Source organism: Lasioglossum baleicum, chromosome 14 (assembly GCF_051020765.1).
Source record: "Lasioglossum baleicum chromosome 14, iyLasBale1, whole genome shotgun sequence".
In the NCBI taxonomy this organism is placed as follows: domain Eukaryota; kingdom Metazoa; phylum Arthropoda; class Insecta; order Hymenoptera; family Halictidae; genus Lasioglossum; species Lasioglossum baleicum.
The window spans coordinates 5,351,132-5,375,292 of NC_134942.1; the positions used below are offsets into that span (position 1 = coordinate 5,351,132).

The 24,161-nt window shown below is 44.2% G+C and overlaps 2 protein-coding genes across 2 annotated transcripts in view; one reads left to right on the forward strand and one right to left on the reverse strand.

The window, feature by feature from the left end:
* The window catches only part of LOC143215898 (uncharacterized), a 92,454-nt gene extending 76,060 nt beyond the window's left edge, over positions 1-16,394 (forward strand). The window contains exons 5-11 of the mRNA XM_076438504.1: positions 170-1,026; positions 2,242-2,605; positions 3,944-4,140; positions 8,803-9,198; positions 10,882-11,081; positions 11,194-11,328; positions 11,398-16,394. Coding sequence (XP_076294619.1) covers positions 170-1,026; positions 2,242-2,605; positions 3,944-4,140; positions 8,803-9,198; positions 10,882-11,081; positions 11,194-11,263 — 2,084 coding nt within the window. The 3' untranslated portion in view covers positions 11,264-11,328; positions 11,398-16,394. The remainder of the gene's footprint in view (positions 1-169; positions 1,027-2,241; positions 2,606-3,943; positions 4,141-8,802; positions 9,199-10,881; positions 11,082-11,193; positions 11,329-11,397) is intronic.
* On the reverse strand, positions 15,600-24,045 carry Naglu (N-acetyl-alpha-glucosaminidase). Its single transcript, XM_076438505.1, has 14 exons — positions 23,904-24,045; positions 22,317-22,480; positions 22,059-22,240; positions 21,767-21,985; positions 20,906-21,133; positions 20,783-20,846; positions 19,959-20,104; positions 19,766-19,850; positions 19,548-19,697; positions 19,214-19,356; positions 19,004-19,163; positions 18,754-18,944; positions 17,482-17,867; positions 15,600-16,495 (listed from the first exon to the last, which is right to left on the reverse strand). The coding sequence occupies exons 1-14, from the start codon at positions 24,031-24,033 to the stop codon at positions 16,269-16,271; spliced, it is 2,475 nt and encodes an 824-aa protein (XP_076294620.1). The 5' UTR covers positions 24,034-24,045; the 3' UTR covers positions 15,600-16,268.
* Between the last annotated feature and the right edge of the window lie 116 nt (positions 24,046-24,161).

Consider the following 24,161-nt stretch of genomic DNA (forward strand, 5'->3'; position numbering starts at 1 on the left):
ACCGCAGGCATCTCGCCTATTATTAGTTTCCAAGATAGTTCGCAAAATATGTTAGCTACCCAGCTTGGAGGTGTCTTCTTCCAGCAATATCGTATTCCAGGGCGTTCCAATTGAACACAGAGGTCATTTGCGATGTAGGTTTATTGTTAAAGGACGTTTCTGTCCACAGAGGATGCTCCTTCAGACCTCCGCGTGCCACCGAAATCGGACGCCGAGACCCTCGAGGCGTTAAAGGATTGCGCCACTCCTGAACGAAACCGAGATCCATCGGTGGGCGTCACGGTCGGATCGATCGATCGCGGCTCGACGTGCCTGACGTCCGCGAGCACTCCAAACCCGATTGTCTGTCTGCAAATTCCATCGTGCGATCGGAACATGGGAGTGGAGGCTGGCCAGGCGAAGGATCGATCGAGGCTGAGCATTAACGTCGAGCAGGTTAGGCCGTCGACCGAAGGCATCATGATCGAGGAGGAGCCGATCGATAGGGTGTCTCCGTTGTCCGTCAAGGACGAGGAATCCCAGTACGAGCATTCCAAGGTTCTTCCTCGGACGGTGAAGGTGTACCAGCTGCTGTCCACCCAGTCGGAGGACAGGACCGACAGAGAAATGTACTTAACGGACAGGAGGATATCGCTGCAGATATCCAAGCACGATGATCCCCAAAACATGATGACCGCCGAGTCGAAAGATGACGCGTCCTCGCCGCAAGGTAGCACGATGACTCTCAGCGCCAGTGTCTCCAGTGATATGAACACTCGCCTCTTCGCTGAGATCACCGATGACACGGTGGTGAAGAAAGGCTCCTCGCCAGGAGACCCAGTGTCCGGACAGAAATTCCTCGGGGACTCCTCCGGCATGACAGTCAGGCCTATCTATCCTTATTGTCCTTATTCTCCGTATGGCAGTCCTCAAGGATCACCCAGGAACAGGAGGAGGCCACTCAGGGAGAGCAGGAGAGTGTCCATCGGCAACAGGCAAGGGGCTCTGCAGCTGAACCAGTACAAGCTCCTGGACAACATTGGACAGGTGCTTAGATTGTTTTGCATACCTGTTAGGAGAATTGTTCAATGTATACAGGGTGGGGCAATAACTATTAGCACCTCAGATATCTTCGAAACTATAAGTTTCACAGAAATATTTTCTGAAATAAAGTTGCACAGTACGAAGGGGGCCATCCGGTGGCGATAATAGGTTTTTTGCAGGTGGAGCTACTTCGGACATTTGAAGGTCACCTTCAATTTTTTTTTAATGGAATGAGGTGTTTTTTAATACATCAATCGATGCAGCTGGACATTCGTTATAAAAAAGTACTAAAAAGTTGACTAAAAAGTACTAAAAGCATGTCGAAAAGCTAGTAGTTCAGGAGATATTTCAATTTAAATGACTGTGAAACACCATTGCTGTCGCAGTTACTTGTGTAAACGTCTTAGTACGACAGTGATGGTGTTTTAGAGTTATTTAAATTGAAATATCTCTTGAACTATATACTAACTTTTCGACATGCTTTTAGTTCTTTTTAGTAAACTTTTTAGTACTTTTTTATAACGAATGTCCAGCTGCACCCCTGGAAATATTCCATGTGCCATTTAAACTGTGGTGCCCAAGGTGATTCGGAACTCACCTTATAAAAACTGTAGGTTCCGTCGCGAATAAACCCTGGGCAGTTAAGTGCGATGTAAAATACCATTTAAAAAAAATGTCCTGCTGCATCGATTGATGTATTAAAAAATACCTCATTCCATTTAAAAAAATGAAGGTGACCTTCAAATGTCGGAAGTACCTCCACCTGCAAAAAATCTATTATCGCCACCGAAATATTATATTGCCACCCTGTATACTGGCAATGTCAGTTGACAAGTGGAGTTGCTGATGGGGCAGGCAGAGTTAAATTCGTTTTCACTGAATCTCCATGACTCCAAAAATTCAGAATCTGGGGGAAGCTTAGGGAAAATAGGAACGCAACTGAGGCCGAAGGGAAAATGGAAAGAAAGCCTAGGAAGAAAATAAGGGGGGGGGGGTTCGAGAAAAAGGGGGCTTCTTCTCTAGGACAAGAAGGGCAGTGTTTGGATAGAAGAGATAATCTAGAAAATCGTAGTGGGAAGAAACAAGGGGTGCTTCGCCTGCAACGACGCCAGCAAGCGATCGTACAAACACCTGAAGGTTCACTAGAAAAATTGTAACGCTTCCAGCGAGCAGGATCTCATGAAATTGGATCATTCGAAAATTCGTTAATGCCAACAGGGTTCATACGGCATCGTGAAATTAGCTTACAACGAGGAGGACGAGACCCACTACGCGATGAAGATCCTCAGTAAGAGGAAGCTGATGAAGAAGGCGGGGATCTTCGGTAGAATGGCGCCGGGCAGAAAGGGTGCCGCGGATCCTCTTGCGAAAGTCTACAGGGAGATCGCGTTGCTGAAAAAATTGGATCACCCTAATGTTGTGAAGCTAGTCGAGGTGCTCGACGACCCGGACGAGGACAATCTCTATCTTGTTTTCGAGCTTGTCCAGAGGGGCGAGATTCTTCAGATTCCCGCGGACAAGCCTCTGGACGAGGAAACCGCTAGGAAGAACTTCCGGGACGTCGTGATGGGCGTTGAATATCGTGAGTGACTCCATGAAATACTCGACCCAACTCCAGCTAATATTTTTCAAGTGAAACTTCTTTGCTGAGGGGGCTATGATTCTCTAGCGTTACGGAAGTTAACGAAATTTCGCGAATAACCTCGAATAGTTCGACAAGTAACATTTTCATAATTAATTTACTGACTTTAAAGACTTCATTGGTGAACTTTTAAGATTGTAGAATGTAAAATGAAGCTTTGGCTACATTCCCATTTCAGTTTTATGCAGGTTTGATGCTTCAATTGTTAGTTATTAACAAATTTTGGAGAAGTGAAGAATTTTTGTCGCACAGTTCGACCCTCCTTGTCTTACGCATTATGGAAACTTCCGAAACAATCAGCCCGCGCAACAATTGTTAATAACTATATAAACAGAGTTAATTTGTGAATATTTGCAATTGGATAACATAGAATCAACCTCCAGCTACTTTCACATACAGTTTCTCATCGGATTTTGTTCCTACTGAAAGATTTATAAACAATTATCCAAACCCTTGTTCTAAACTAATCTGAAAAATTTTGACAGTTGTCAGGTACGTAAAAAAACATACGCGCGGCAGAAGTGAAACTTCTTGCAGTCTAGTAATGTTTAGAAGTAAATTTAAGATTGGAAATGGTAAATAATCCTAACGAAGCGACAACAAGATCATCAGGCACAACTGTCGATGCAGTATTTGCAAGACATTTAGACAATATTGAATCAAGAATATTTATATCATATTTTAGCAATCAGAAGCCGATAGAATCATAAAAAATCATAGAAAAAATAATGAACGATCAAAATTTACGACGCAAAGAAGCGTATGGGAAATGCTATGAACTATGTCTCTTTCTTTCCCATACGCTCTCCTTCTTTTTTTCTATGATTTTCTATGATTCTATCATTGAAACAATTGGCTTGTGATAGCTAAAATATTATATAAATATTCTTAATTCAATTTTGTATAAATGTCTTGCAAATACTGCATCGAGAGTTGTTCCTGATGATCTTGTTGCCGCTTCATTAGGATTATTTACCATTCCCAATCTTAATTTACTTCTAAACATTACTAGACTGCAATAAGTTTCACTTCTGCCGCGCGTGGTTTTCCACGCGTATGTTTTTTCATGCTTATATTGCGAGTGAAGCTTCGGACCGATGCAATTTCCAAAATATTCGAAAAGGGGACCCGCGATTCGATCTCGTATCCACGTACCAATCTCTGTCACCTGTTCCTCTCTCGCTTTCTGCTCTAACAGCGATCACGTTCCAGCATCGACCGTAAACCATAGGTACCGCGTGTTAATTAACTTTTCCGACCGCGTGCTCGCTGTTCCAGTGCACTACCAGCGGATAGTGCATCGTGACATAAAACCGAGCAACCTGCTGGTGGACAGCGACGGCCGTATCAAGATCGCTGATCTGGGAGTCAGCGCGGAATTGAGGGCGTCCGGAGAATTATTATCTGGACCAGCAGGCACGCCGGCGTTCGCGGCTCCCGAAACAACAACACCTGGCGCCCATTATTCCGGAACCGTGAGTACCGTTCGCCATATTAAAACAGTCGTTCGATCGATTCCCCATTACTTGCCGCTGTGCGCATTCGATTACGAAGAAGCAATACCGCCCGAATATATCCGTTTCCCTTTCGACGATTTACGATCTCTGATCCATTATACTCCGCTGGCGGCCATGGAGCACCAGTAACACCGAGAGTTACGATTACCCTGCGAATTTACGCGGTTCGTAGTAAATCCGAAAATCCAGGACATGTAATGCAACTGTCTCCCTCGAATAGACGGCATATTAATAAATTGCTTGACAAATCTCCGCTATTTTCCGGAGGGTTTGAGATACAATAAAATTGATATTGGCGACCGGGGGAAGTGATTGGTTCCCGTCACCCACGCAACGCAAATTCATTTCATCCGTCTGCGTACACGTCGCGCTTCGAATACTCGCTTTTACGATAAATAACTTTCCAATTTACATGAATCCAGACCGGCGTAAAAACGATCCCGCTGGGGAACCGGTTAATGTAGCGACGAGCTACGAATCGAAATGAATTATTTATTAGCAAATTAACTTCCCGTTAGAACATTCATTATCGATGATTAATCAGAGAGCCCGGACTGGTCTCGTAATTATGTGCGGCTTACGGTTCAGCTGGATTATCAAACCGTCGACGGAAATATTCATTACGCCAGCCGATATGCGCGTCGGCCGAGATCGTTCCTCCGATATTTTTCGTGAATTTCGAGAGCAACAAAGAAATACGGTTACGTCATCTTTGCCCAGGGAGCATGCATTAGTATGCAAATCGCAAATGCATCGTATTCGTTTGCCACGATCGGGATGGCCGGTTATTAATGGATTCTCGATCCAGCGGAGGAGAGATCGCTGCGATGGCGCCGCCATTATTCGGAGCAGTGAATTCGCCGGTTGTAACAAATTTTAATTAGAGACGAATGACGACACCGACCCTAACGGCGAACGCTTATGGGGGCGAACTTATCGCACGGTTAACTCCAATTACGCGGACGGTTTATCGATTTTCACTTTCGTAGCGAGCGGTTTACCTCTGTCGGATTATTACGTCCGCCGCCGGTGATCCGCTCTCTGCCCTTGGACGATCGTTTCGCGGTATCGATTCGTGCCGGCCCGCGTAGCCTCGCGAACGAATCAACAGGAATTTCTTCGGGGGATGTTCCCAGAGCTCCCAGGGCATTTATTTTTTTTTTTTTGTGATTTTTCCAATCGTCCAACTTCATCGCAAACGCTCGCGTTTTCTCAGAATCGCCTGGAAACGGCTTTTAGATAAAAAGTAGGTTGCGTAAAATAGTTCGGAACGGCAATTACACATGCACCAACCTAATAATCGCGGCGGAGAAGTTCCAAGGCGACACGCATACCCGCTCATTCACATAATCACCGCAATATTCTTCAGCGACGAACACTCTTGAACGGATATTTATTCGCAACTTATATTTAATATTTAATTTTACATATAACATTATTAAAGCAAACATGAGTATAAAAAGAAAACAAGAAAGTAATATATCGTACATGATTATGATTAATTACTATCGATGGCTGAACCACCGGACGTGACACTGGATAAATGATCGTGATCAGAGGAATCGTTTTCGAGGAGCCTGGATAGCTCCGGGGGTTTACGACTTCGATGGACGAACTCTTCGTCGTAAAGTTTTCGGGCACGTACGCGAACGGCAACGGGAAAACTTGTGGAACGAGTCGCACACCTCGGGAACATCGATTTCTTCGCGATATTGTAAAATATGCAGGCGAACTTGGAGTACGGAAAGTTGCCACTCAAGAAATTAGGTTGCCGCGCGCGCGGTCGCTCTTCCCCCTCGTTACAATGTAGTGGCCGCGACGGAAGTTTATCTCCGTGGCGCATAGCTCGCGATTTTCTACGGCGAGCCGGCAGGAAAGTCGATCACTATTCAAATATTTTCTTATCCGCGGAATCCTGAAAAACTCGATTAATACAGAAATTCAGATTCACTTTGAAAGTCCGGAATTATTGAATGTTTGTCTTCAACGTGCTGGCGATTATTCCACAATTTTTGGACGTTAATTGGAATTGGCCACTCGCTAACCGTGTTCTAATATAATTTTCTTTGGGTATTATTATGTGCAAGAAAATTTTTCAACACCACACTGCCCGAAATTACCGTAAACCCACCTGATTTTCTGGCGAAATCTTATAATTATGTCATAGCAATGAGAAGTTGATCCACGATAGCATCTTAGGATTAATAAAAGAAATCATTTAGATGATTACATTCACAGGTATATTATTTATGTACAGAAAAATGTAAAGTGTTATATAGTTTAATAGAAAACGAACTGCGAAATTTCCATAAAGCCACGCTTTTTTTAAGTACAGTGACTCCCACTAATATTCGGACACTCTTAAAAACACCGTAACTTTTCAAATATTGGACTATGCGATTTGAACTTTTTTGGAAAGCTAGAGCAATTAGTTTACTACAGGATGTGAAAAGAAGTTTTTTCAAAAATTGCATTTGACCGGAATTGTAGAGGAAATACTAAATGTTGCATTTTACAACTTTTTTTATGCGGGCCTATATTGAATATTTTGAAAAATATGTCTTGTAGATCTGTGTGGGTTATATGCATTGTGAAAGTTTCATCGAAATCGGTTGATGCAGGGAAAAATGACAGTCATCGAAAGATGTAAGAATTCTTAGATTTACATACTGCTGTTACAGGCCGAAAATCGTGAAAATCTGCAATTTTTACCATCTTTAAACGCTTGTAGCTCATTGCAACGTCGAACGATTTTGACGAAATTTTCAGGATATGTTTAATTGAAACAGATCTACAAAACGTATTTTTTAAATTTTCAATATAGGCCCACATAAAAAAGTTGTAAAATGGATCTTTTAGTATTTTCTCTACAAATTTCTTTTCACATGCTGTAGTGAAGTAAGTGCTCTAGCTTCCGAAAAAAGTTTGAATCGTACAGTTCAATATTAAAAAGATTATCGCGTTTTTTAGAGCGTCCGAATATTAATGGGAGTCACTGTAGATAACATCAACATTATCGAAAATTTCTTCTATATTTACAAATGAATGCTTGGTATAATTGCCATATCTTCGAATAAAATACGAAGAGTTTCTGCCTCGATGAATGTCACCGCAATCCATAGAAACAGCGTTGTACTGTTTACTTTTCATGTAAGTATTCCCCAAAGATTCTCAATTCGGTTTGAATCTGGCGAACGAGCTGGCCATGTCAAAATTCTCATATCTTTGTTGTCGAACCACTCCTTTGTTTGACTTGATGCACGAATTCAGGCGTCATCATGCTGAAAAAATGAAATTGTCGGTCTCAGTTTCTTCTGTAAATCCAACAACAAGGCGTGTGCAGCGAATTTTACAAACTTCAGGGCGATTTAAATGGACAAAAATGCTTGCGGAAGAAGCTGTGCTTGTACTAGAAATAATTATACGTATTTTATAATAAAATCGCATGGAATCGAAACAAATGATTAGTGAACAGGTAAATTGAAATAAAACGCTTTTTAACGCCAGTAGAGATCCATTCAGAAGCAATCGTATGCAAAGAATCGACGTTTCATATATTTTAGCGTCGTGAATGAATGGATCTTACTGGGAATTGAACAGGCGTGCTCCGAATATGGCAATCTGAGCGCGCAATCGGAAGAGCGAGGAGAGCGACGAGTATCTTTCCTCTGGACGAGATCGTACAACGGAATTAACACTGGTAGCGCGTTATTACACCCCCGCCGGATAGGGAAGCGTGTAATTTGCTGTAGTCTCGGTCGCGACGTGTATATCTCGCAGATTATAGTCTAGACTTTAGACTTATCGTGTGACCCTATCGACTACGCCACTGCACTGGCTCGCCCACTTTAGCCTGTCTATGGCAAGAACGATCGGCCAGTGAACGTTAACATGCCAAACGTGGGAACCGACTCAACCGAGGCTTTCCTTTCGTTTTCCACGAAGTCGTTCATAAATTAAACTAATCATCTTTCTGTCGTCATTGATCGGTGCGACAATTTCATCAGAAAGAAATCAAATTCTTCGCATCTAGGATGTTCTTGGGACGATTGGAACAGTAATGAGTAGACTGCGGATCTTTATGCATTTATAGGAAAATTGTGCAGACGAAATCCAAAATCGTTGGAAAATTTAAAAAATTGAAGATGTCAATATGATTTCTCCTCTATTAAAATCGTTAAATCGCTGCGATAGATGCAGACAATCTTTATTTTGCATGAAGATCCGCAGTAGACTGCGGATTTTATGCATTTATAAAAAAAATGGGTACGTACAATTTAAAACAGTGGAGGTATTAAAAAGATTTAAGGCCACCACTGTATTAGTTTCACCTTAATAAGATAATTAAAAGAAGAATGAAATTGTCATTTGCCTCGTGTGTCTTGCAATCAATGAAAACATTTTTTATTTTGCATAAAGATCCGCAGTCTAATCCAAGACATGTTTAATTTTCGACTTATAAAATAGCTCAGACTGCAAATGGTTAAAATAGTGGTGACATGAAATGAATTTAAGACTGTTAATATTACAACCTATTACGATTATTAAAAAACAGAGGAGAGGTCCACAATCCTTATTTTCCATAATAATCCTGACGTAGAATCGTTTCGGACGTTTCAGTTGTGCGACGTGTGGTCGATGGGGGTGACGCTGTACTCGCTGGTGACGGGCCGAGTGCCTTGGTACGGGTCCGGTAGCATAATCGGCGTGCAATCGGCAGTCCGCACCGAGCCCTTAAGGTTCCCCGAGGAGCCAATCCTGCGGGACGAGCTGCGGGACCTGATCTCGCGAATGCTAGAGAAGAGCCCCGCCGAGAGGATCTTGTTATCCGAGATAAAAGAGCATCCGTGGGTGACCAGTCGCGGTGCCGAACCACTGCCAAGTGAGGTCGAGAACTGTCGGCTACCGGTGACCGTCACGGAGGAGGAGGTGCGCGAGGAGAGCGTAGTCACCAGGATACCGAAGCTGGATACCCTGATCCTCATTAAGACGATGCTGAAGCAGCACAGTTTCCAAGTAAGTAACTTGATCTTTGTATTACGACGACGACGGGTCTAATTGGGCTGGGCCAACAATGCAGACGGCGGGCCTGACAGACGTTCTCACGACTTTGGCTTTCGCCTCACTCTCTCTCTCTCTCGACGACGAAGAGGAAGTTCGCGCACAGCACACAACAATTATCGGAATTCGATGATTAGTTTCTGTCCCTCGTAAAATTCCAGAACCTCTGTGAACTTTCTCGCTGCTGTGGCGAACGGATCCTCCCAAAGATCGCCTCTCTTCTTCTTCTTCTTCTTCTTCTAGCTTCAGCTGAAGTGAAACTACTGAATGTTAGATCGCATTTTTCGGCTCCGAGGTCTTCAGGATAAATATCGTATGGAACAGCCCGGTAGCTAATCGTTCCTCCGAGAGATCGCTTCTTTTCTTCGTCTTCTAGCTTCAGCTAACGTGCAACTACTGGATGTTAGATCACTTTTTCCGACTCCGAGGTCTTCACGACGAATTTCGTATGAAACAGCCCGGTAGCTAATCGTTCTTCCGAGAGATCGCCTCTCCTCTTCGTCTTCTAGCTTCAGCTAAAGTGCAACTACTGGATAGAAGATCGCATTTTTCGGCTCCGAGGTCTTCAGGGTGAATTTCCTATGAAGCAGCCCGGCAGGTAATGGATCCTCCGAGAGATCGCTTCTCTTCTGCTTCTTCTAGCTTCAGCGTAAATGAAACTACTGAATGTTAGATCGCATCTTTCGACTCCGAGGTCTTCAGGATAAATTTCGTATGGAACAGCCCGGCAGCTAATAGATTCTCCGAGAGATCGCACTTTCTCTGCTTCTTTTGGTTTCAGCTAAAGTGAAACTACTGAATGTGCGATCACATTTTTCGGCCCCGAGGTCGTCAGGATGAATTTTCTATCAAACAGCCCGGTAGCTAATCGTTCTTCCGAGAGATCGCTTCTATTTTGCTTCTTCTAGCTTCAGCTGAAGTGAAACTACTGGATGGTAGATCACATTTTTCGGCTCCGAGGTCTTCAGGATGAATTTCCTATGAAGCAGCCCGGCAGCTGATAGATCCTCTGAGAGATCACCTCTCTTCTGCTTCTTCTAGCTTCAGCGTAACTGAAACTACTGGATGTTAGATCACTTTGTTCGGCTACGAGGTCTCCAGGACAAATTTCGAATGAAACAGCAGCCCGTCAGCTAATTTCGAAAGCTTCCAAACACTCGGCCAGGTCTCTTAATTGCCCATTGTCGGATCGCCGACCGTTGCGTCCCAGTTTACAGAATTCCGGCCTCTTCGAAAGGCGTCTAAGGAACTAATTTCGGAGGCAGCGGGCTCCATTCAAGCCTCGCGTCAAATAACGTCGCTCGATCTCGTCGCGGCGACAGTGTCAACTGCTGAATTTCAATTAGCACCGGCAGTTGATCCTCCAGCGGGAGGTCAGACCTCCTCGCAGACTATAATACTCGTCCCAACCGAATGTTCTGTTCCTCGAGTTTCTGACTCGTCTCGTTTCATTTTCTACCGATAACGCCACAGATTTCGAGGATGATGTCAAAGTATACGATGTCTCGCGCCCACGGCTTCTAGCTTCTTATTTGATGCGTGGGCAATCGATACCGCTCGAGTTCGAGGGAGTTTCACGGGTCCGTGAACGCTGCATCTGTGTCTCCAGGCTTTGAACGTTTTCTTCGACGCTTTCAGAACCCGTTCCTGCCGAGGAAGAGCGGCAAGGCGGCCAGCTCGGACGTTGCAGCCGACAGCCTGGAGCTGCCGTCGTCCCCCAGGACCGAGGAGGCTCTGGTGTCCAGGAAATCCGCTAGAAACGCCAAGTCCGAACGGTTCCAGCGGACCGGAAGAAGCCACTCTGCTCCGGACTCCTACGACTGGCAAGCTAACGGCAGGTTGGTAACTATAATAGAATGAGGGACTCGATTCGTTGAATCTTTGAGGCTCTGATATTCACGATCGTTTGTATCGTCGTCGCGTTGACCTTGGAACTCGTCGCGTTTTCAGACAAATGTCGATCGACCTACCGCCGGTCACAGAAGCGTCCAGTCAGGAGTCTGAGAGTGAACGACGGTGATGTCACTGATAACCTCGGGACGCAGTCGGAAGCACTTGCCGTCGACCTGTCCGTTGACGAACAGGGTACGGAGAAGCGACGAGACTTCGCAGTTCCATTTGTCGAACTTTTCTGAGGATCGCGTTCTCTTTCAGACCTGCGAGAAATAATCAAATATTCAGCGACTCCACGCTGCAGAACTCGCCTTAAAGCACTTCGAGAACGTACTTACCCGACTCCTGAGACCGAAGCTGCGTCGGAAAGGGAACAATCTTTGTCTTGAGCAACCCCCTTCCGCAATGCCCGATGAAGAGCGCAGGGAACGTCGAGCCGTCGCTCGAAAGTCGAAGGAAAGTCGGAGAGGGAGGAAGTATATAGTGTAAGTCCTAGGAAAGATATTTCCGAATCGATTTTGCCAGGTGTTCGGGATTAGATCAACCGTGATCGCGTTCGAATAGAAGACTGGGGAACGAAGAATGGCTGGAGGGAACAAGAATGAAAGTCACTTGGAAGAATCGATCGGGAGTCGCGAGGCAATCCGGCGTTTTACTTACTAAAGTTAGCTAGGCGATACCCCAACTAGCTGGACTAACTTAGCCGTATTTTGTATGCACGTTTAGCTGTATTTTGTAAGAGGCTCGACCGAGCAGCCACACGAGACAACGACATCGTTTATAATTGTGGACGACCCGTGTTTTTAGCACGCCGCGCAGGAACGAGAACGATTTCGATACTTTGCTGGCGCGTTCTGTGATGCGATATCGAGCACCTTCCCCGTACCTTTACATTCGGCGAGAATCATTTTGTACGTTCGATGCACTGTTCAGGCTTCTTTCCACCGAATATTTTCACTTTTCGTCCGCGCTCGGTCCAGCACGACGGCTAACGTCTTTGAATGGGAAATATTGAAGGGCTGAAAAGATATTCCTAGGATACAGAATATGCCGAAAAATGTTCTGAATTCATATCATGTAGGAAACGTTTATTTTTCGTTGAGGAAATAGTAAAAATTGAATATTTACTACAAGTTCAAATGATCCTTGCCGCGTTCTCCATAAGCCACCATGTAAGAAACGGCACGAATCATCTGCTCCCGAAAATGTAAAAATAGCGCCATTACCCGTAGCAGCAAAACGCTCAAACTGTTAGCCGATTTTTAGCTTCACTCTCTCAGCCAGGTGGCGCCACATACCAATTCCGATCGAATTTGGAAATAGCGCCACTGTGCGTAGTGGCGAAACGCTGAAACTGGTCGCAATCCTAAGGTAGGTAAGGTAGAAATCCTTTACCGCCGTAGTAGTTCGCGAGTCGGTGGTAGATGGCGCTACCGTCTTTACCTACCACTAGCCTGCTGTCGATAACATTTGGCGCTATTTTTATATTTTCGAGAGCAGAAATTTAATTTATTAGGTATTTAATTATTGCGCGATTTTCGTCGAAGTCATTCGCACTGCGAAAATTAGACTTGTCAGAGTCACCACTAAAAATTGCTTTACCGTTATTCAAAATATTGTTTACATTATTATTAGACTGCGGATCTCTATGCTAAATAAAAATGTTCTGCATTGATTGCGGTAGGCAGGAAAGAAATAAAAATTGATTTCATCCCTTAATGACTTTGTTACATTAAAAACAACATTACGATATTCTTAAATTTTTATATTCCTTCCAACCAATTTCTTCACAAATGCATAAAGATCCGCTGTCTAATTATTATATACAGGGTGTCCAAAAATTCCTTCAACAGCCGGAAATGGGAGATTTCTGAGGTCATTTGAAGCGACATTTTCCTTAGCAAAAATGTTATCTACGGCTTTGTTTAGGAGTTATTAACGAAAAACACGGACCAATCGGAGCGCGGGGCCGAGTGTGCCAACTTGCGTCTAGGTCGCGCTCTGATTGGTCCGTGTTTTTCGTTAATAACTCCCAAACAAAGCTGCGGATAACATTTTTGCAAAGGAAAATGTTGCTACAAATGGTCTTGGAACCTCCCATTTCCGGCTGTTGAAGGAATTTTGGGACACCTTGTATGTTGGTGTCTAATTAACTACTAAACATTTAACCATTGTGTGAGGTATTGTATCAATTTCGGAAGAAATGTTTAATTCTCAAGTTAAAACAGCTCCGAGTGCGAAGGGTGAAGTAATGGGACACGCGTCAGCTCGGAATGAACGATCTCAAGACATTCAGCGGACAGAGGATCGAGATCAATCCGCTCGTCGTGTTCTGGGCCTGGTGCAACGAAGCCACGCGACGTCCGGTGATCGCCGCGGCGATTGTAAATAATTAACTCCTATTTTATAGCGCGATTTATAGCCCTAAGTCCTATTCGGTAAGCACGCGACCAAGCAACAGCAACCAAAGTCAGATTCGTGATCTCGTTGGACCTTACAGAGATTCCGGGGGACCATAAGAAACGTATATGAATAGGATCGGTAGCTTTTCAAGTTTACTACCGGATGCTAATCGATGATCATATCTCGTCCCGACCTCACGAACTCTGGCCCAAGGACTCCCCGCGAGAATAATCTAGAGAGGCTCGCGTTCGAACCTTGACGCGGGCCAACTGATTTACTATCTCCCGTTTGCGTCACTACTGGTTCACTATAGCCGTGTGTGAATACTCTTTCAGGAACAGGAACACGATGGTAAAAATCGATGTCTATCGCAAAATGGATTCACAATCCGGAACAATCTCTTTCATAGGTAAACGATCTCGTGCGGCAACCACAAAGGCGTCAACTTATTACGGGTACATGTGTCGCTCTTCGGTAAAACTAGAATCTTACATTCGAGGCGTTTCTGACGGTATGCATGCACTGCGATTCAGTGGCGCATCCAGGATTTAATCTGGGGGGGACCGAGTTGAACGTAGGTTTTGCGTGATGACTTTTTTTTTAGCCAAAATATCTGTCAACGGTGCCCAGGGCTATTCGCGATTTTAATTTTGGAAACTAAACATTTTTATCTTGAGGAGGAGGGACTTGGACCCTTGGGTGCGCCACTGCTGCAATTCGAGCTCGTTGAGAGCGATTTAAAATGTTTCGCGTGGGCAAATTAAGATTCAGGATGAATCGAATAGCGTTTTATTTGGTTCTGAATTCGTTGAGACGTCTCGCGATTGAAAGTAGCAGTGTAGATATTTCATTAGAGATAGCGAAGACGACGGAGGACAGAGAGTTCCAACTTGTTCCCCTCTGAGAACCGCAAGAACCCCTCTCTTCCACTACGTACAGCTGTAGAGGTAATGGCAGGGGTGGGCACGGTAGGGGCCCCTCAAACAGTGATGGTACGTAAGGAGTTTCGTCAGGAACGTATCTGCGTCCGAAGTTTGTGGGGAACTGTGGCGGCCTTGGCGCCTGGAAAACTTGTCAGTATTTAACCTATGATAATTTTGTAAAAATACAATCGTACAGAATTGAATTTAAACTCATTTTGAAGCTTCAATCTTCCTCTTTCCGTGAACACTAAATTTCCAATTCTGGAAAACTTGTCAGTATTTAAGCTATGATAATTTTGTAAAAACCCCTATCGTACAGACTTGAATTTAAACTCATTTTGAAGTTTCAATCTTCTTCTTTCCGTGAACACTAAATTTCCATTTCTGGACTTGGTGCTGCCCTACGGCAGAGGCCAAAAATTAGCGGGGCGGCCAAGCTACCCGATCTTCGTACTTGACTGAAGCCATTTGAGGTTAGAATCGTCGCGCATGCGCGAGAAATGCGCCTTACGTACGATCACTGCCCTCAAACCCCTGCTTCCCCCCACCAACCTCCGCTTGCGACTGACGAAGCGCGTCCTTCCTCCATGGCAGAGTTTTCCAAAGTGTGCTCCGCGAAAAATTGTAATAACAACGCTTTTTTTCTACGTTTTGACTATAATAATTTTACGTATGAATGTTTCTAAGATTTATTGATTACACAAGGTTTTATGTCAAAATTTTGAGATCCTCAAAGTGCTCCAACAGAGAAAGAAATTTGGGAAGCCCTGCTCTATGGTAACGACGGATGCTGGTGGGGGACACTGGGCGCTATGGTGGGGACTATGATGAAGTCTAAGAGTGGGGGAAGAACCTGAGCGGGGTAGTTGCCGCGTCCGACTCGCGAGCTACAAGTTGGAACTCCCTGACGGAGGAAACAATCGATGCACCAAAGTAGAGAAGGACTATATCGCTGATCGCAACCACGAAGATAGTTGTTGCGTGCCACCAGACGTCCTTCCTACACATCGCCGTGGATAGACTGGCGGCGGCTATCAACATGTTAGACACGCGACACTTCTATCCACGATCGTCTACCCTGTTCTCTTATAATAATAGGTGTCACTCACACGTTATATTCTTACAAACTGCACAAGATATTTTGTACCTTATATATATTACCTTCTAGTACCTTATATTATACTAGATACGCGCACTATGTTCCTTAATCTATTCTAACAGAGATAACGATGTAAAGTATCCGTTATAATTAACGTTGGCCCTCGATTGACAACCGGACCGAAAGTAATCGAAAATTTGCAAATTTCTAAAGTTTGGCCGGTGAATCCGGTGCCAGGATTTTTATTTCAACGGAGATCGACCATTATAATTTCCGAAAGCAATAAAACGATTCGAGTAGAGCGCGCGCTAACTGAACGGAGCCGATCGAGGGTCTAACTCGTGAAGAAGATCGTCAGTATACATATAGTAGTCGTGCGAGAGAACGTTGACTGTATTAGCGACCAAAGGCGATAGATCTCTCGGGCCGAACGAACGTTGATTTCCCTCGACAATCAATCACACCGATGATTTCTCGTTTCTCGCATCACACAAGCGATCAGGCGGCCGGTTAGTCGAAGACGGTTCCGTTGATCATCTACTGCCACGCCGCCATTTAAACCAGCGATTAAAAAAAAGAACAACAAACGATGTCAGCGACTTTGCGGAAATACTTCTAGCGACTCTCTTGCGTCTAGATACTTTTACTGTACCCGATGTACCTGTATCTGGTTAGACACACACTCGATCGTTAACGATAATTCGTTTTTACCGTCTCTCTTTAGATCTACTATTACCATTTCTCCCCTCGAATTTATCTTTCGCCGTTTCAATCTGTAATTCTATCCAACGGTAGAATGCTCTTTTATCAATATTAACGATCTTTACAAAGTTTGAACGTCTCCCGCCTAATTCGACGACCCTTCTTCCTCTGTGTCCCGTACCGGTCCCCGTCCACTTCGAGAACACTCTCATCGCCGCCTCGATAGGATCACCTGCGACAATGAAATCATTTGGCAAAATAAATATTTCGAATGCTATTGATAGTGACTGAATCGGTAAAACAGTGACTGAATATTGAGAAACAGACATTAGCGCTCCCAGCTAAAAATGCCATGGAACTGACACTTGTGCCGAAACCCTCCGTTTAGGGGTATATTTCGTACTTTTCGAACTGTGTGTTTAAACACGTATAGTTTAACATAATAAAGGTTGCATTGACATCGTATGTGTCTCTGCAAGTGCGCTTGGTGTATGCTTTTTCTATAAGAACCCTAAATCTCTCGATATTTAAGAAAATGTATGTGTCTTGACAGTGGCAGCACTGTCACGCCGCCCAATGCTTCTCGAACTCCGTTACATGCTGCCGAATAATGGAAATTACGCCTCGAAAACGCAACAGTAGGCCATTTTAGACACCAAGCGCACTTGGTGGGTCGTTTATCTAGCGATTGTGACTACGTAGGGGCCCCAAATGTGCATTAACGAGACGTGGTTTGAAAAGTACGGGACCCTTGCAACCTCGTGTACGTATACAGTGTCTAGCGGTGTGTGAGGGAGCCACCACACTCTCGCTCGACCAAGGTCAACTAAAAGGACCCACACCCTTGATTGGAAGGATTAATGGTAGGACCTGGACGTACGTGACGTCCTGAATAAGGATGCATGGCTCCATCGGCAAGGATTCATCGGACTATGGCGGGTGGGCACTTTGGGCCATCCAGCTATCGTTCGGGAAGATCATGTTTATGAGGACGTAACGAGTGAAACTTGCCGAGGGTATGCAACCCAAGGCCACACTGCCCTAGGCCACACTGCCCTAAAGAATTGGAACTTTGTTCCAAGAAGATCTGACTACGGAATGGGGAAGGCCAGGGTGCCTTTTCGTGAGACGACAGTGTCAGACCCCATGGCACTCACCCCAGAACCCTCTTAGTAGTTCACAGACCCAACATCAGAATCATTACGAATCTCAGCGTACCTAGCGGTTCCGTCGGATAAATCTTCCTCGAGAAGGTAAAAGGTTTCTCCACCTCGTTGAACATCCTCTCGTTGATCCTGGTGATGTTAAGCACCTCACCCTTTGTCAGGGTAGCGTCCAACGACTCCAGGAAAATGGCCCACCGTGGCTTGTAGTAGTCCGCAAACATTCCGGACCATTGTTTGTTCGCGTAGTCCCTGATCTCGCCCCGGGGACCCCACAAAGTGATCTGATTCCTAGCGTTGTATTCGTACAATTCCTCCTCTATGTCGTTGATCGCGTGACTCTTGGCATCTCGCAGCCACGTGCCGAGTAGAAAATTCTTGCTGTGAGCCAGGAGATGCTCCAGGTCATCCAAAATGGTCAACATCGATTTCGCAGAGTCTCTGAAAGAGACCGGACAGAGGATTTAGCTGATTAGATAGCTAACTAATATTAGGTTGACGTTCGCGACCTTCGCGTTCTCTTGAACAGAATTATTAATAAAAATCACACGATGAACAATTTTCAGTTCTCTTCAATTCCTCGGCGGCATAGAGAAACGAAAGAAGAAGGCACAAACTGGTGTGTCGCGAGTTTCGTTGCCAACGTGATAACAAGTCTCCCAAACCCTGCAGCAGCTAACCCTGACGGAGTGTTTCATAATTTTTGAAAATTAGTTTGTAGCGTGGTTATTGAGAAGCCTATTAATTGGCTTGCGGTAGATAGTGTTAAGGCGGTAGACTCGTTTCCAGAATTGCAAGGGTGCGAGATGTGCCTTCTCATTTCTCGACAATGCAAAAATGATAAAAGTACTTTTAAAACTAGATAAAAGATCAATCTAGGTCGCGATTGTCCTCAAAAATCCTATTTCACCACGTTTTTATTAGCTCGCTTTCGTGTTTGTTTGTCTGTCTGTTCGGTGCAAATTTTGCAATTGATTTTAAACTAACTTCCCGATGTGCTAGAGACTTGAAATTTCAAACATAGCTCAGAACTGGATGACAATGCAATATTTAAAACAAATTTTTTAAAAAGCCTATGCGCTTAGGAGATATAAACTATTAAATTTAATCGTTACACCTCGTCGCGCGACGCTCGGTAGTACGTGATCGCGTTCAGCGATCCCCACTCCGCGCGACAGCGCTCCCTACTCCACTACGCGTTCCCACTCCGACTCATCCCCTCTCCACTGACCCGCTTCGCAGTGGAGGAGCTCAGTGTGCGTTCGAGCTCCGTGCGGTGTTTACAAAGTTACTACGTATTATTAAAATAAGTGAAACAGAATCTCACTTGAAGTCATCGACGGTTTCCGGGTGGTAGAACGTTGTCAGGTTTACATAAACTTGATCAGCCGCCAGCTGGAGACATTGCCTGTACAAGTCCACAAAGTCGTGCGCATAAAGAGTGCTGTTCTTCAACTCGTGTCTCGCTTCCATCAAGGTCGAAACCGCTCTGATTACCGTATCGGGGTTGTACCAGGTCTAGAACATACAGAATCCAAGCTGTAACAGCGCTCGGGATCGGTTCGAACCTGACGTACCCAAGGCGTGAGCTTTAAGCTCGGCCGACGCGTGATCACGTATCGTCCTCTCATTTTTCTATTGCCAGTGAAGCTGTACACCGTTCTGCCTAAAAGCTGCCAGGTGAGAGCCGCCCATTCGTTTTCCACGCCGTATCTGCGAGTCGCGTAGTTCGCGAACCTGAAACAACAGCGTCAGACAGTCTCACAGAGAAGCGGCGTCAACTTTACCATTTATCGAGATCAACTGGCTCGCGACGATAGGCCATCTCGTTCATCAGTTCGTAGATCACGTAGTTCTGGTTGATCCCTTCCGGTGTCAGGCCGGTACCGATCATCGTGCTGTTCGCCATCTTTCTCGCCTCGAAAACGCGCTGGAAATAGAGACGACCGGATCGAACGCTTTCGAGAGACCTCCGGCTCCACCGAGGGCAACTGGGCGGGGCGGAGGGCAACTGGGCGGGCGGAGGGCGTTTCTGGCTCCGCCCATAATTCCCTCTGTCGCGTTGACAGACAAGTTCGCTCGGCGAAGCTGTGTTGTAATATTTCTCTGTGATTTACTCACGCGATTGATGATTCCCGCGGATCCGAACATACCCAGTGTCCCGCCGAAATTGTGCAGCATGCACCAAATGTAAGGTTGACCGTAATACGACTCGAATCTGTTGTACTGTGGAAATTGTTCGGACTGCAGATCCAGTATGATCATTCTGCCCTGAAAAGGAAGAATTCCGACTGAGCTGAGAAACGAGAGAAAGGATTCTTCGTGATATTGTTGTTTACAATTGGCACCGATGTCACGAACGATTTGACCCTGGGTGTGGTCCAGAAAGGGCGGTCGTGGACGAACAGCCAGCCTTGCATCAGCCTTGAAAAACGATCATGTCTCTCATGTCGGTCGTAGGAGTGGAAATTGAACTCGGATCGTCTCTCCGTTGAGTCGAGACGGTAATTGAAAGATTACAAACGTTCGTACCATATTGCTTTCGGGTCGACCTGCACCATAGCGTCGAAGACAGAGCGGCCGATGTCTCTCAGGTACCTCAACTCGCCTGTTTCCGGCTCGTTCTCGTTGAACGTGTCGCAATTGTACACGTGGTCTGTCCCAAATGCGGCGATGTACTACCAGGCAAACGTAAAGTTGTTTAGGCGAAGTTTCCGTTTACGTCCGTGCTCAGAATTGGATGAAATCTGGGGAATAGGTTCTTTTTCTACTAAAATGATGATTGTCAGAAGGATTTTTGGCGACTCGACAAAAAATTTTTTACCATTTCAATGTCACTCCCTACCTTACCGATACCACTCCCGTATTTTCGTATGCGTGGACGGCCCGCCCCCCTACCACCTAATCCTAATTAATTCTGATCGCATAATCTTCCCATTGTAAATATTCAATTAATTGGTTTAACAGTTGGAATTTTGAAAGCATTTTATATTAATTTCCAGAATATACATATTTAATATCTTTAATTAATTGCAAAAATGGACCACCGCCAGCTTTGTTGACCTCATAGCGCCATAAAAATTCACACATGTGATCTATAATTGAATCATTTTTAATGCCACCCCTACTTGGACTCTAGAGTGACATTAGAATAGTAAAAAAAATTTGTCGGTAAGGTAGGGACTGATCAAAAATTTTTTTTCGAGTCGCCTAAAATCCTTCTGACAATCATCATTTCAGTAAAAAAAGAACCTGTTCCTAAAATTTCATCCAATTCTGAGCACGGACGTAAACGAAAACACCAGGTTTACATCAGGAACTTGTGCAGCTTGTTGAAAAATAGAAATCTCTGTTACCGTTTCCAAGAACAATTTGCCGACTTTCTGGAACAGTGGATCCGTGGGTGCCAAGAGATAAGGGCTGTAGTGATAATAAATTTGTCAATGGCACGATGAAAGTTCGGGGATCGCGTTGCTCACCAACAGTATTTATCCCCGAAATGATTCCAGACGCTAGATTTGGTCATGTTCGCCTCAGGGAACAGTCTCTTGAAGGCTCTAGGGACGTGACCCGAGAAGGCTGGGAGCACAGGAATGATTCCTAGACTTCTCATCCTCTCGAGAATGCGCTGCTGCAGATTCATCGACGAATCCATCCATACGGGGGGCAAACCTCCACCGAAACCTCGCATATTTCCCATTCTAGCCCTAGGTAGACATTAAAACGAGGCTCAAGCTTGCGCAAGTCTACTCTACGCTCTGAGTGGGCGTGGCGTTGTTGCTGTTATTGCTCCGCGGGGCAATTTTGTGTTCTCTTCAATCCCTCGGCGGAATAGAGAAACGAAAGAAGAAGGCACAAACTGGTGGGTCGCGAGTTTCGTTGCCAACCTGACGACAAAACTCCCAAACCCTGCAGCAGCTAACCCTGGCGGAGTGTTTCATAATTTTTGAAAATTAGTTTGTAGCGTGTTTATTGAAAAGCCTATTAATTGGCTTGCGGTAGATAGAGTGTTAAGGCGGTAGACTCGTTTCCAGAATTGCAAGGGTGCGAGATGTGCTTTCTCATTTCTCGACAATGCAAAGATGACAAAAGTACTTCCCATTGTAGCCCTAGGTAGACATTAAAACGAGGCTCAAGCTTGCGCAAGTCTACTCTACGCTCTGAGTGGGCGTGGCTTCGTTGCTCTTATTGCTCCGCGGGGCAATCTGCGCACACGCCTGCTCGGTGAGCCCAGCGAAAACGGAGGGACAATTGCGGAGACTTGTGGAGACAAAGAGCCTTCGATGTCGGCGAAATAGAAAAGTACTTCAAGGCTAGTGAAAGCGTGGAGGTTCTTTTACCAAGGGAGGAAAGCTGGTCCCGCGAAGTGTTCGTCGATCTCGGTTTTGGTCAAATTCAGCCCGGTGTACACGCTATACCAGATAGCTTCTTGTCCATTGAAAGCGAGCGCTAAATTGATCCCATTAAGCGCCATCCAGTCGATGTTTCTTTCCCACTGCTCCCACGTCCACCAGACGGAGCTGTAGCCGAAGCTGCACACGTTCTGGTAGTACCTAAACCTGTTCAACAATTTCAATCTTGATTACACTCGAAGCAACGATTGCCAACGAAGATTTTCGAAGAATTACCCACCTGTCGTTCGATGTAAGTCTCATGTGAACGTCTGGCAAAAGGTCGGGCAGCTCCAGCTGAGACCCCTCCCACGATACGTGGGCGTGGCAAAAGTGCTTCAGGTAGTAGTGCAGCCCCCAAGTTGCAGCCACGCCAGACGTGGCCATAATTTCGATTATGTTGTGGTTAGGATCCTTATCAATCTGACCGAGACAAAGCCATTTTAATACTGACATGCGAATATTTAATCGTTCGCTCTCGAAGCTATTTCAAAATTACCGCGAACATATCTTTTCCATATCTTCTAAATGACGGGTTCACATGCAGTGAAAATAATTTAGCTTGATCCACGCCCAACAGTCTCTCGGCAACTCCTCTGGCTGCCTCCGCCTGCTCTTCCGGTGTGGACCGGGTTCGCAAGTGACCCAGAGTATGTTCAAAGGCTAAAACATTTGCTTATGCATTATCTGTGGATTATATTTCATTTCGCCGAGGATGGAATTCATGAAATTTCAATGTTTATACGTTAATTTCGAGAAGGTTTATTTTTATAGGATAGCAATCGTTTATGACGTAGTTTGTTTTAAATTTCAACAGGATTGCAATCGGTTTTGACGTGGGAACTTCATTTCACCGAGGCAGAGTTGTGCAGAATTACAATTGAATTACTCCGGAATTACAATTACAACGTAATTGAATTATATTGTAATTTATAATTCAGATCTTCATTCAATTAAATTACAATGTAATTCGTAATTGCAATGGAGTACAATTACAAAATACATTGTCATTCTGTTATATTGTAATTTATAATTCAGATCTTCATTCAATTAGATTACAATGTAATTCGTAATTGCAATGGAGTAAAATTATAAAATACATTGTAATTCTGTTAGATTGTAATTTATAATTCAGATCTTCATTCAATTAAATTACATTGCAATTCGTAATTGCAATGGAGTATCAATTATAAAATACTTCGTAATTAAATTACATAAAATAGCGCTACGTATTATGAACGAGGACGAGGAATAGAAACTACGCCGCACAAACACTCTAAACAAGAAAGAAGGACATAAAAATATATCGCACTTCTTCAAAGCTCTGGGCTATAATTTAGGAAGCTGCATTTTAATTATATTGTATTACAATTATATTGTATTTCAATTATATTTGATTTCAATTATATTGTATTTCAATTATATGTATTGTATTTCAAGTATTGGGTTGGCAAATAAGTTCGTTCGGTTTTTCACATTGAAATAAATCACAAAAACCGAACGAACTTATTTGCCAACCCAATATATTGTATTTCAATTATATTGTACTTCAATTACGCATTGTATTTCAATTATATTGTACTTCAATTACGCATTGTATTTCAATTATATTGTATTTCAATTACACATCTGATTAAAATACTTAATAATTGAATTACAATGTAAATGAATTAGCACAACTCTGCACCGAGGAGGATGGAGTTTATGAAATTGAAATGATTATACGTTAGTCTCGACAACAAGGATTATTTTTACAAGGTAGCAATCGTTTTTGACGTAGAAACTTCATTTCACCGAGGATGGAATTTATGAAATTGAGATGTTTCTACGATTATGTCGACAACAAGGATTATTTTTACAAGGTAGCAATCATTTTTGACGTAGAAACTTCATTTCACCGAGGATGGAATTTATGAAATTGAGATGTTTCTACGATTATGTCGACAACAAGGATTATTTTTACAATATAGTAATCGTTTTTGACATAGAAACTTCATTTCACCGAGGAATTTATGAAATTGAAATGTTTATACGTCAGTCTCGACGAAAAGGATTATTTTTACAGGATTGCAATCGTTCGACTTACAGTCTGCCTTTTCATTTGGTTCAGCGAGCACCGCCAGCAGTCCGAGAATCAGAAGCGACAGCTGACACGTTGACATTCTAGCAACAGTCATAACTGACACCGCATAGGTCTGCAGAGATATGCTCATCATTCACTCTTCCCCCTCTATTTTCCCTTTATCATGCGGAGCTTCCGGTCTCCGCCTCTCTGTTTCGGCAACTGTCTCTCAGGCAATTGTGACGTTCAACAACTGCTGATAAATATTCTACGAGTGGACTT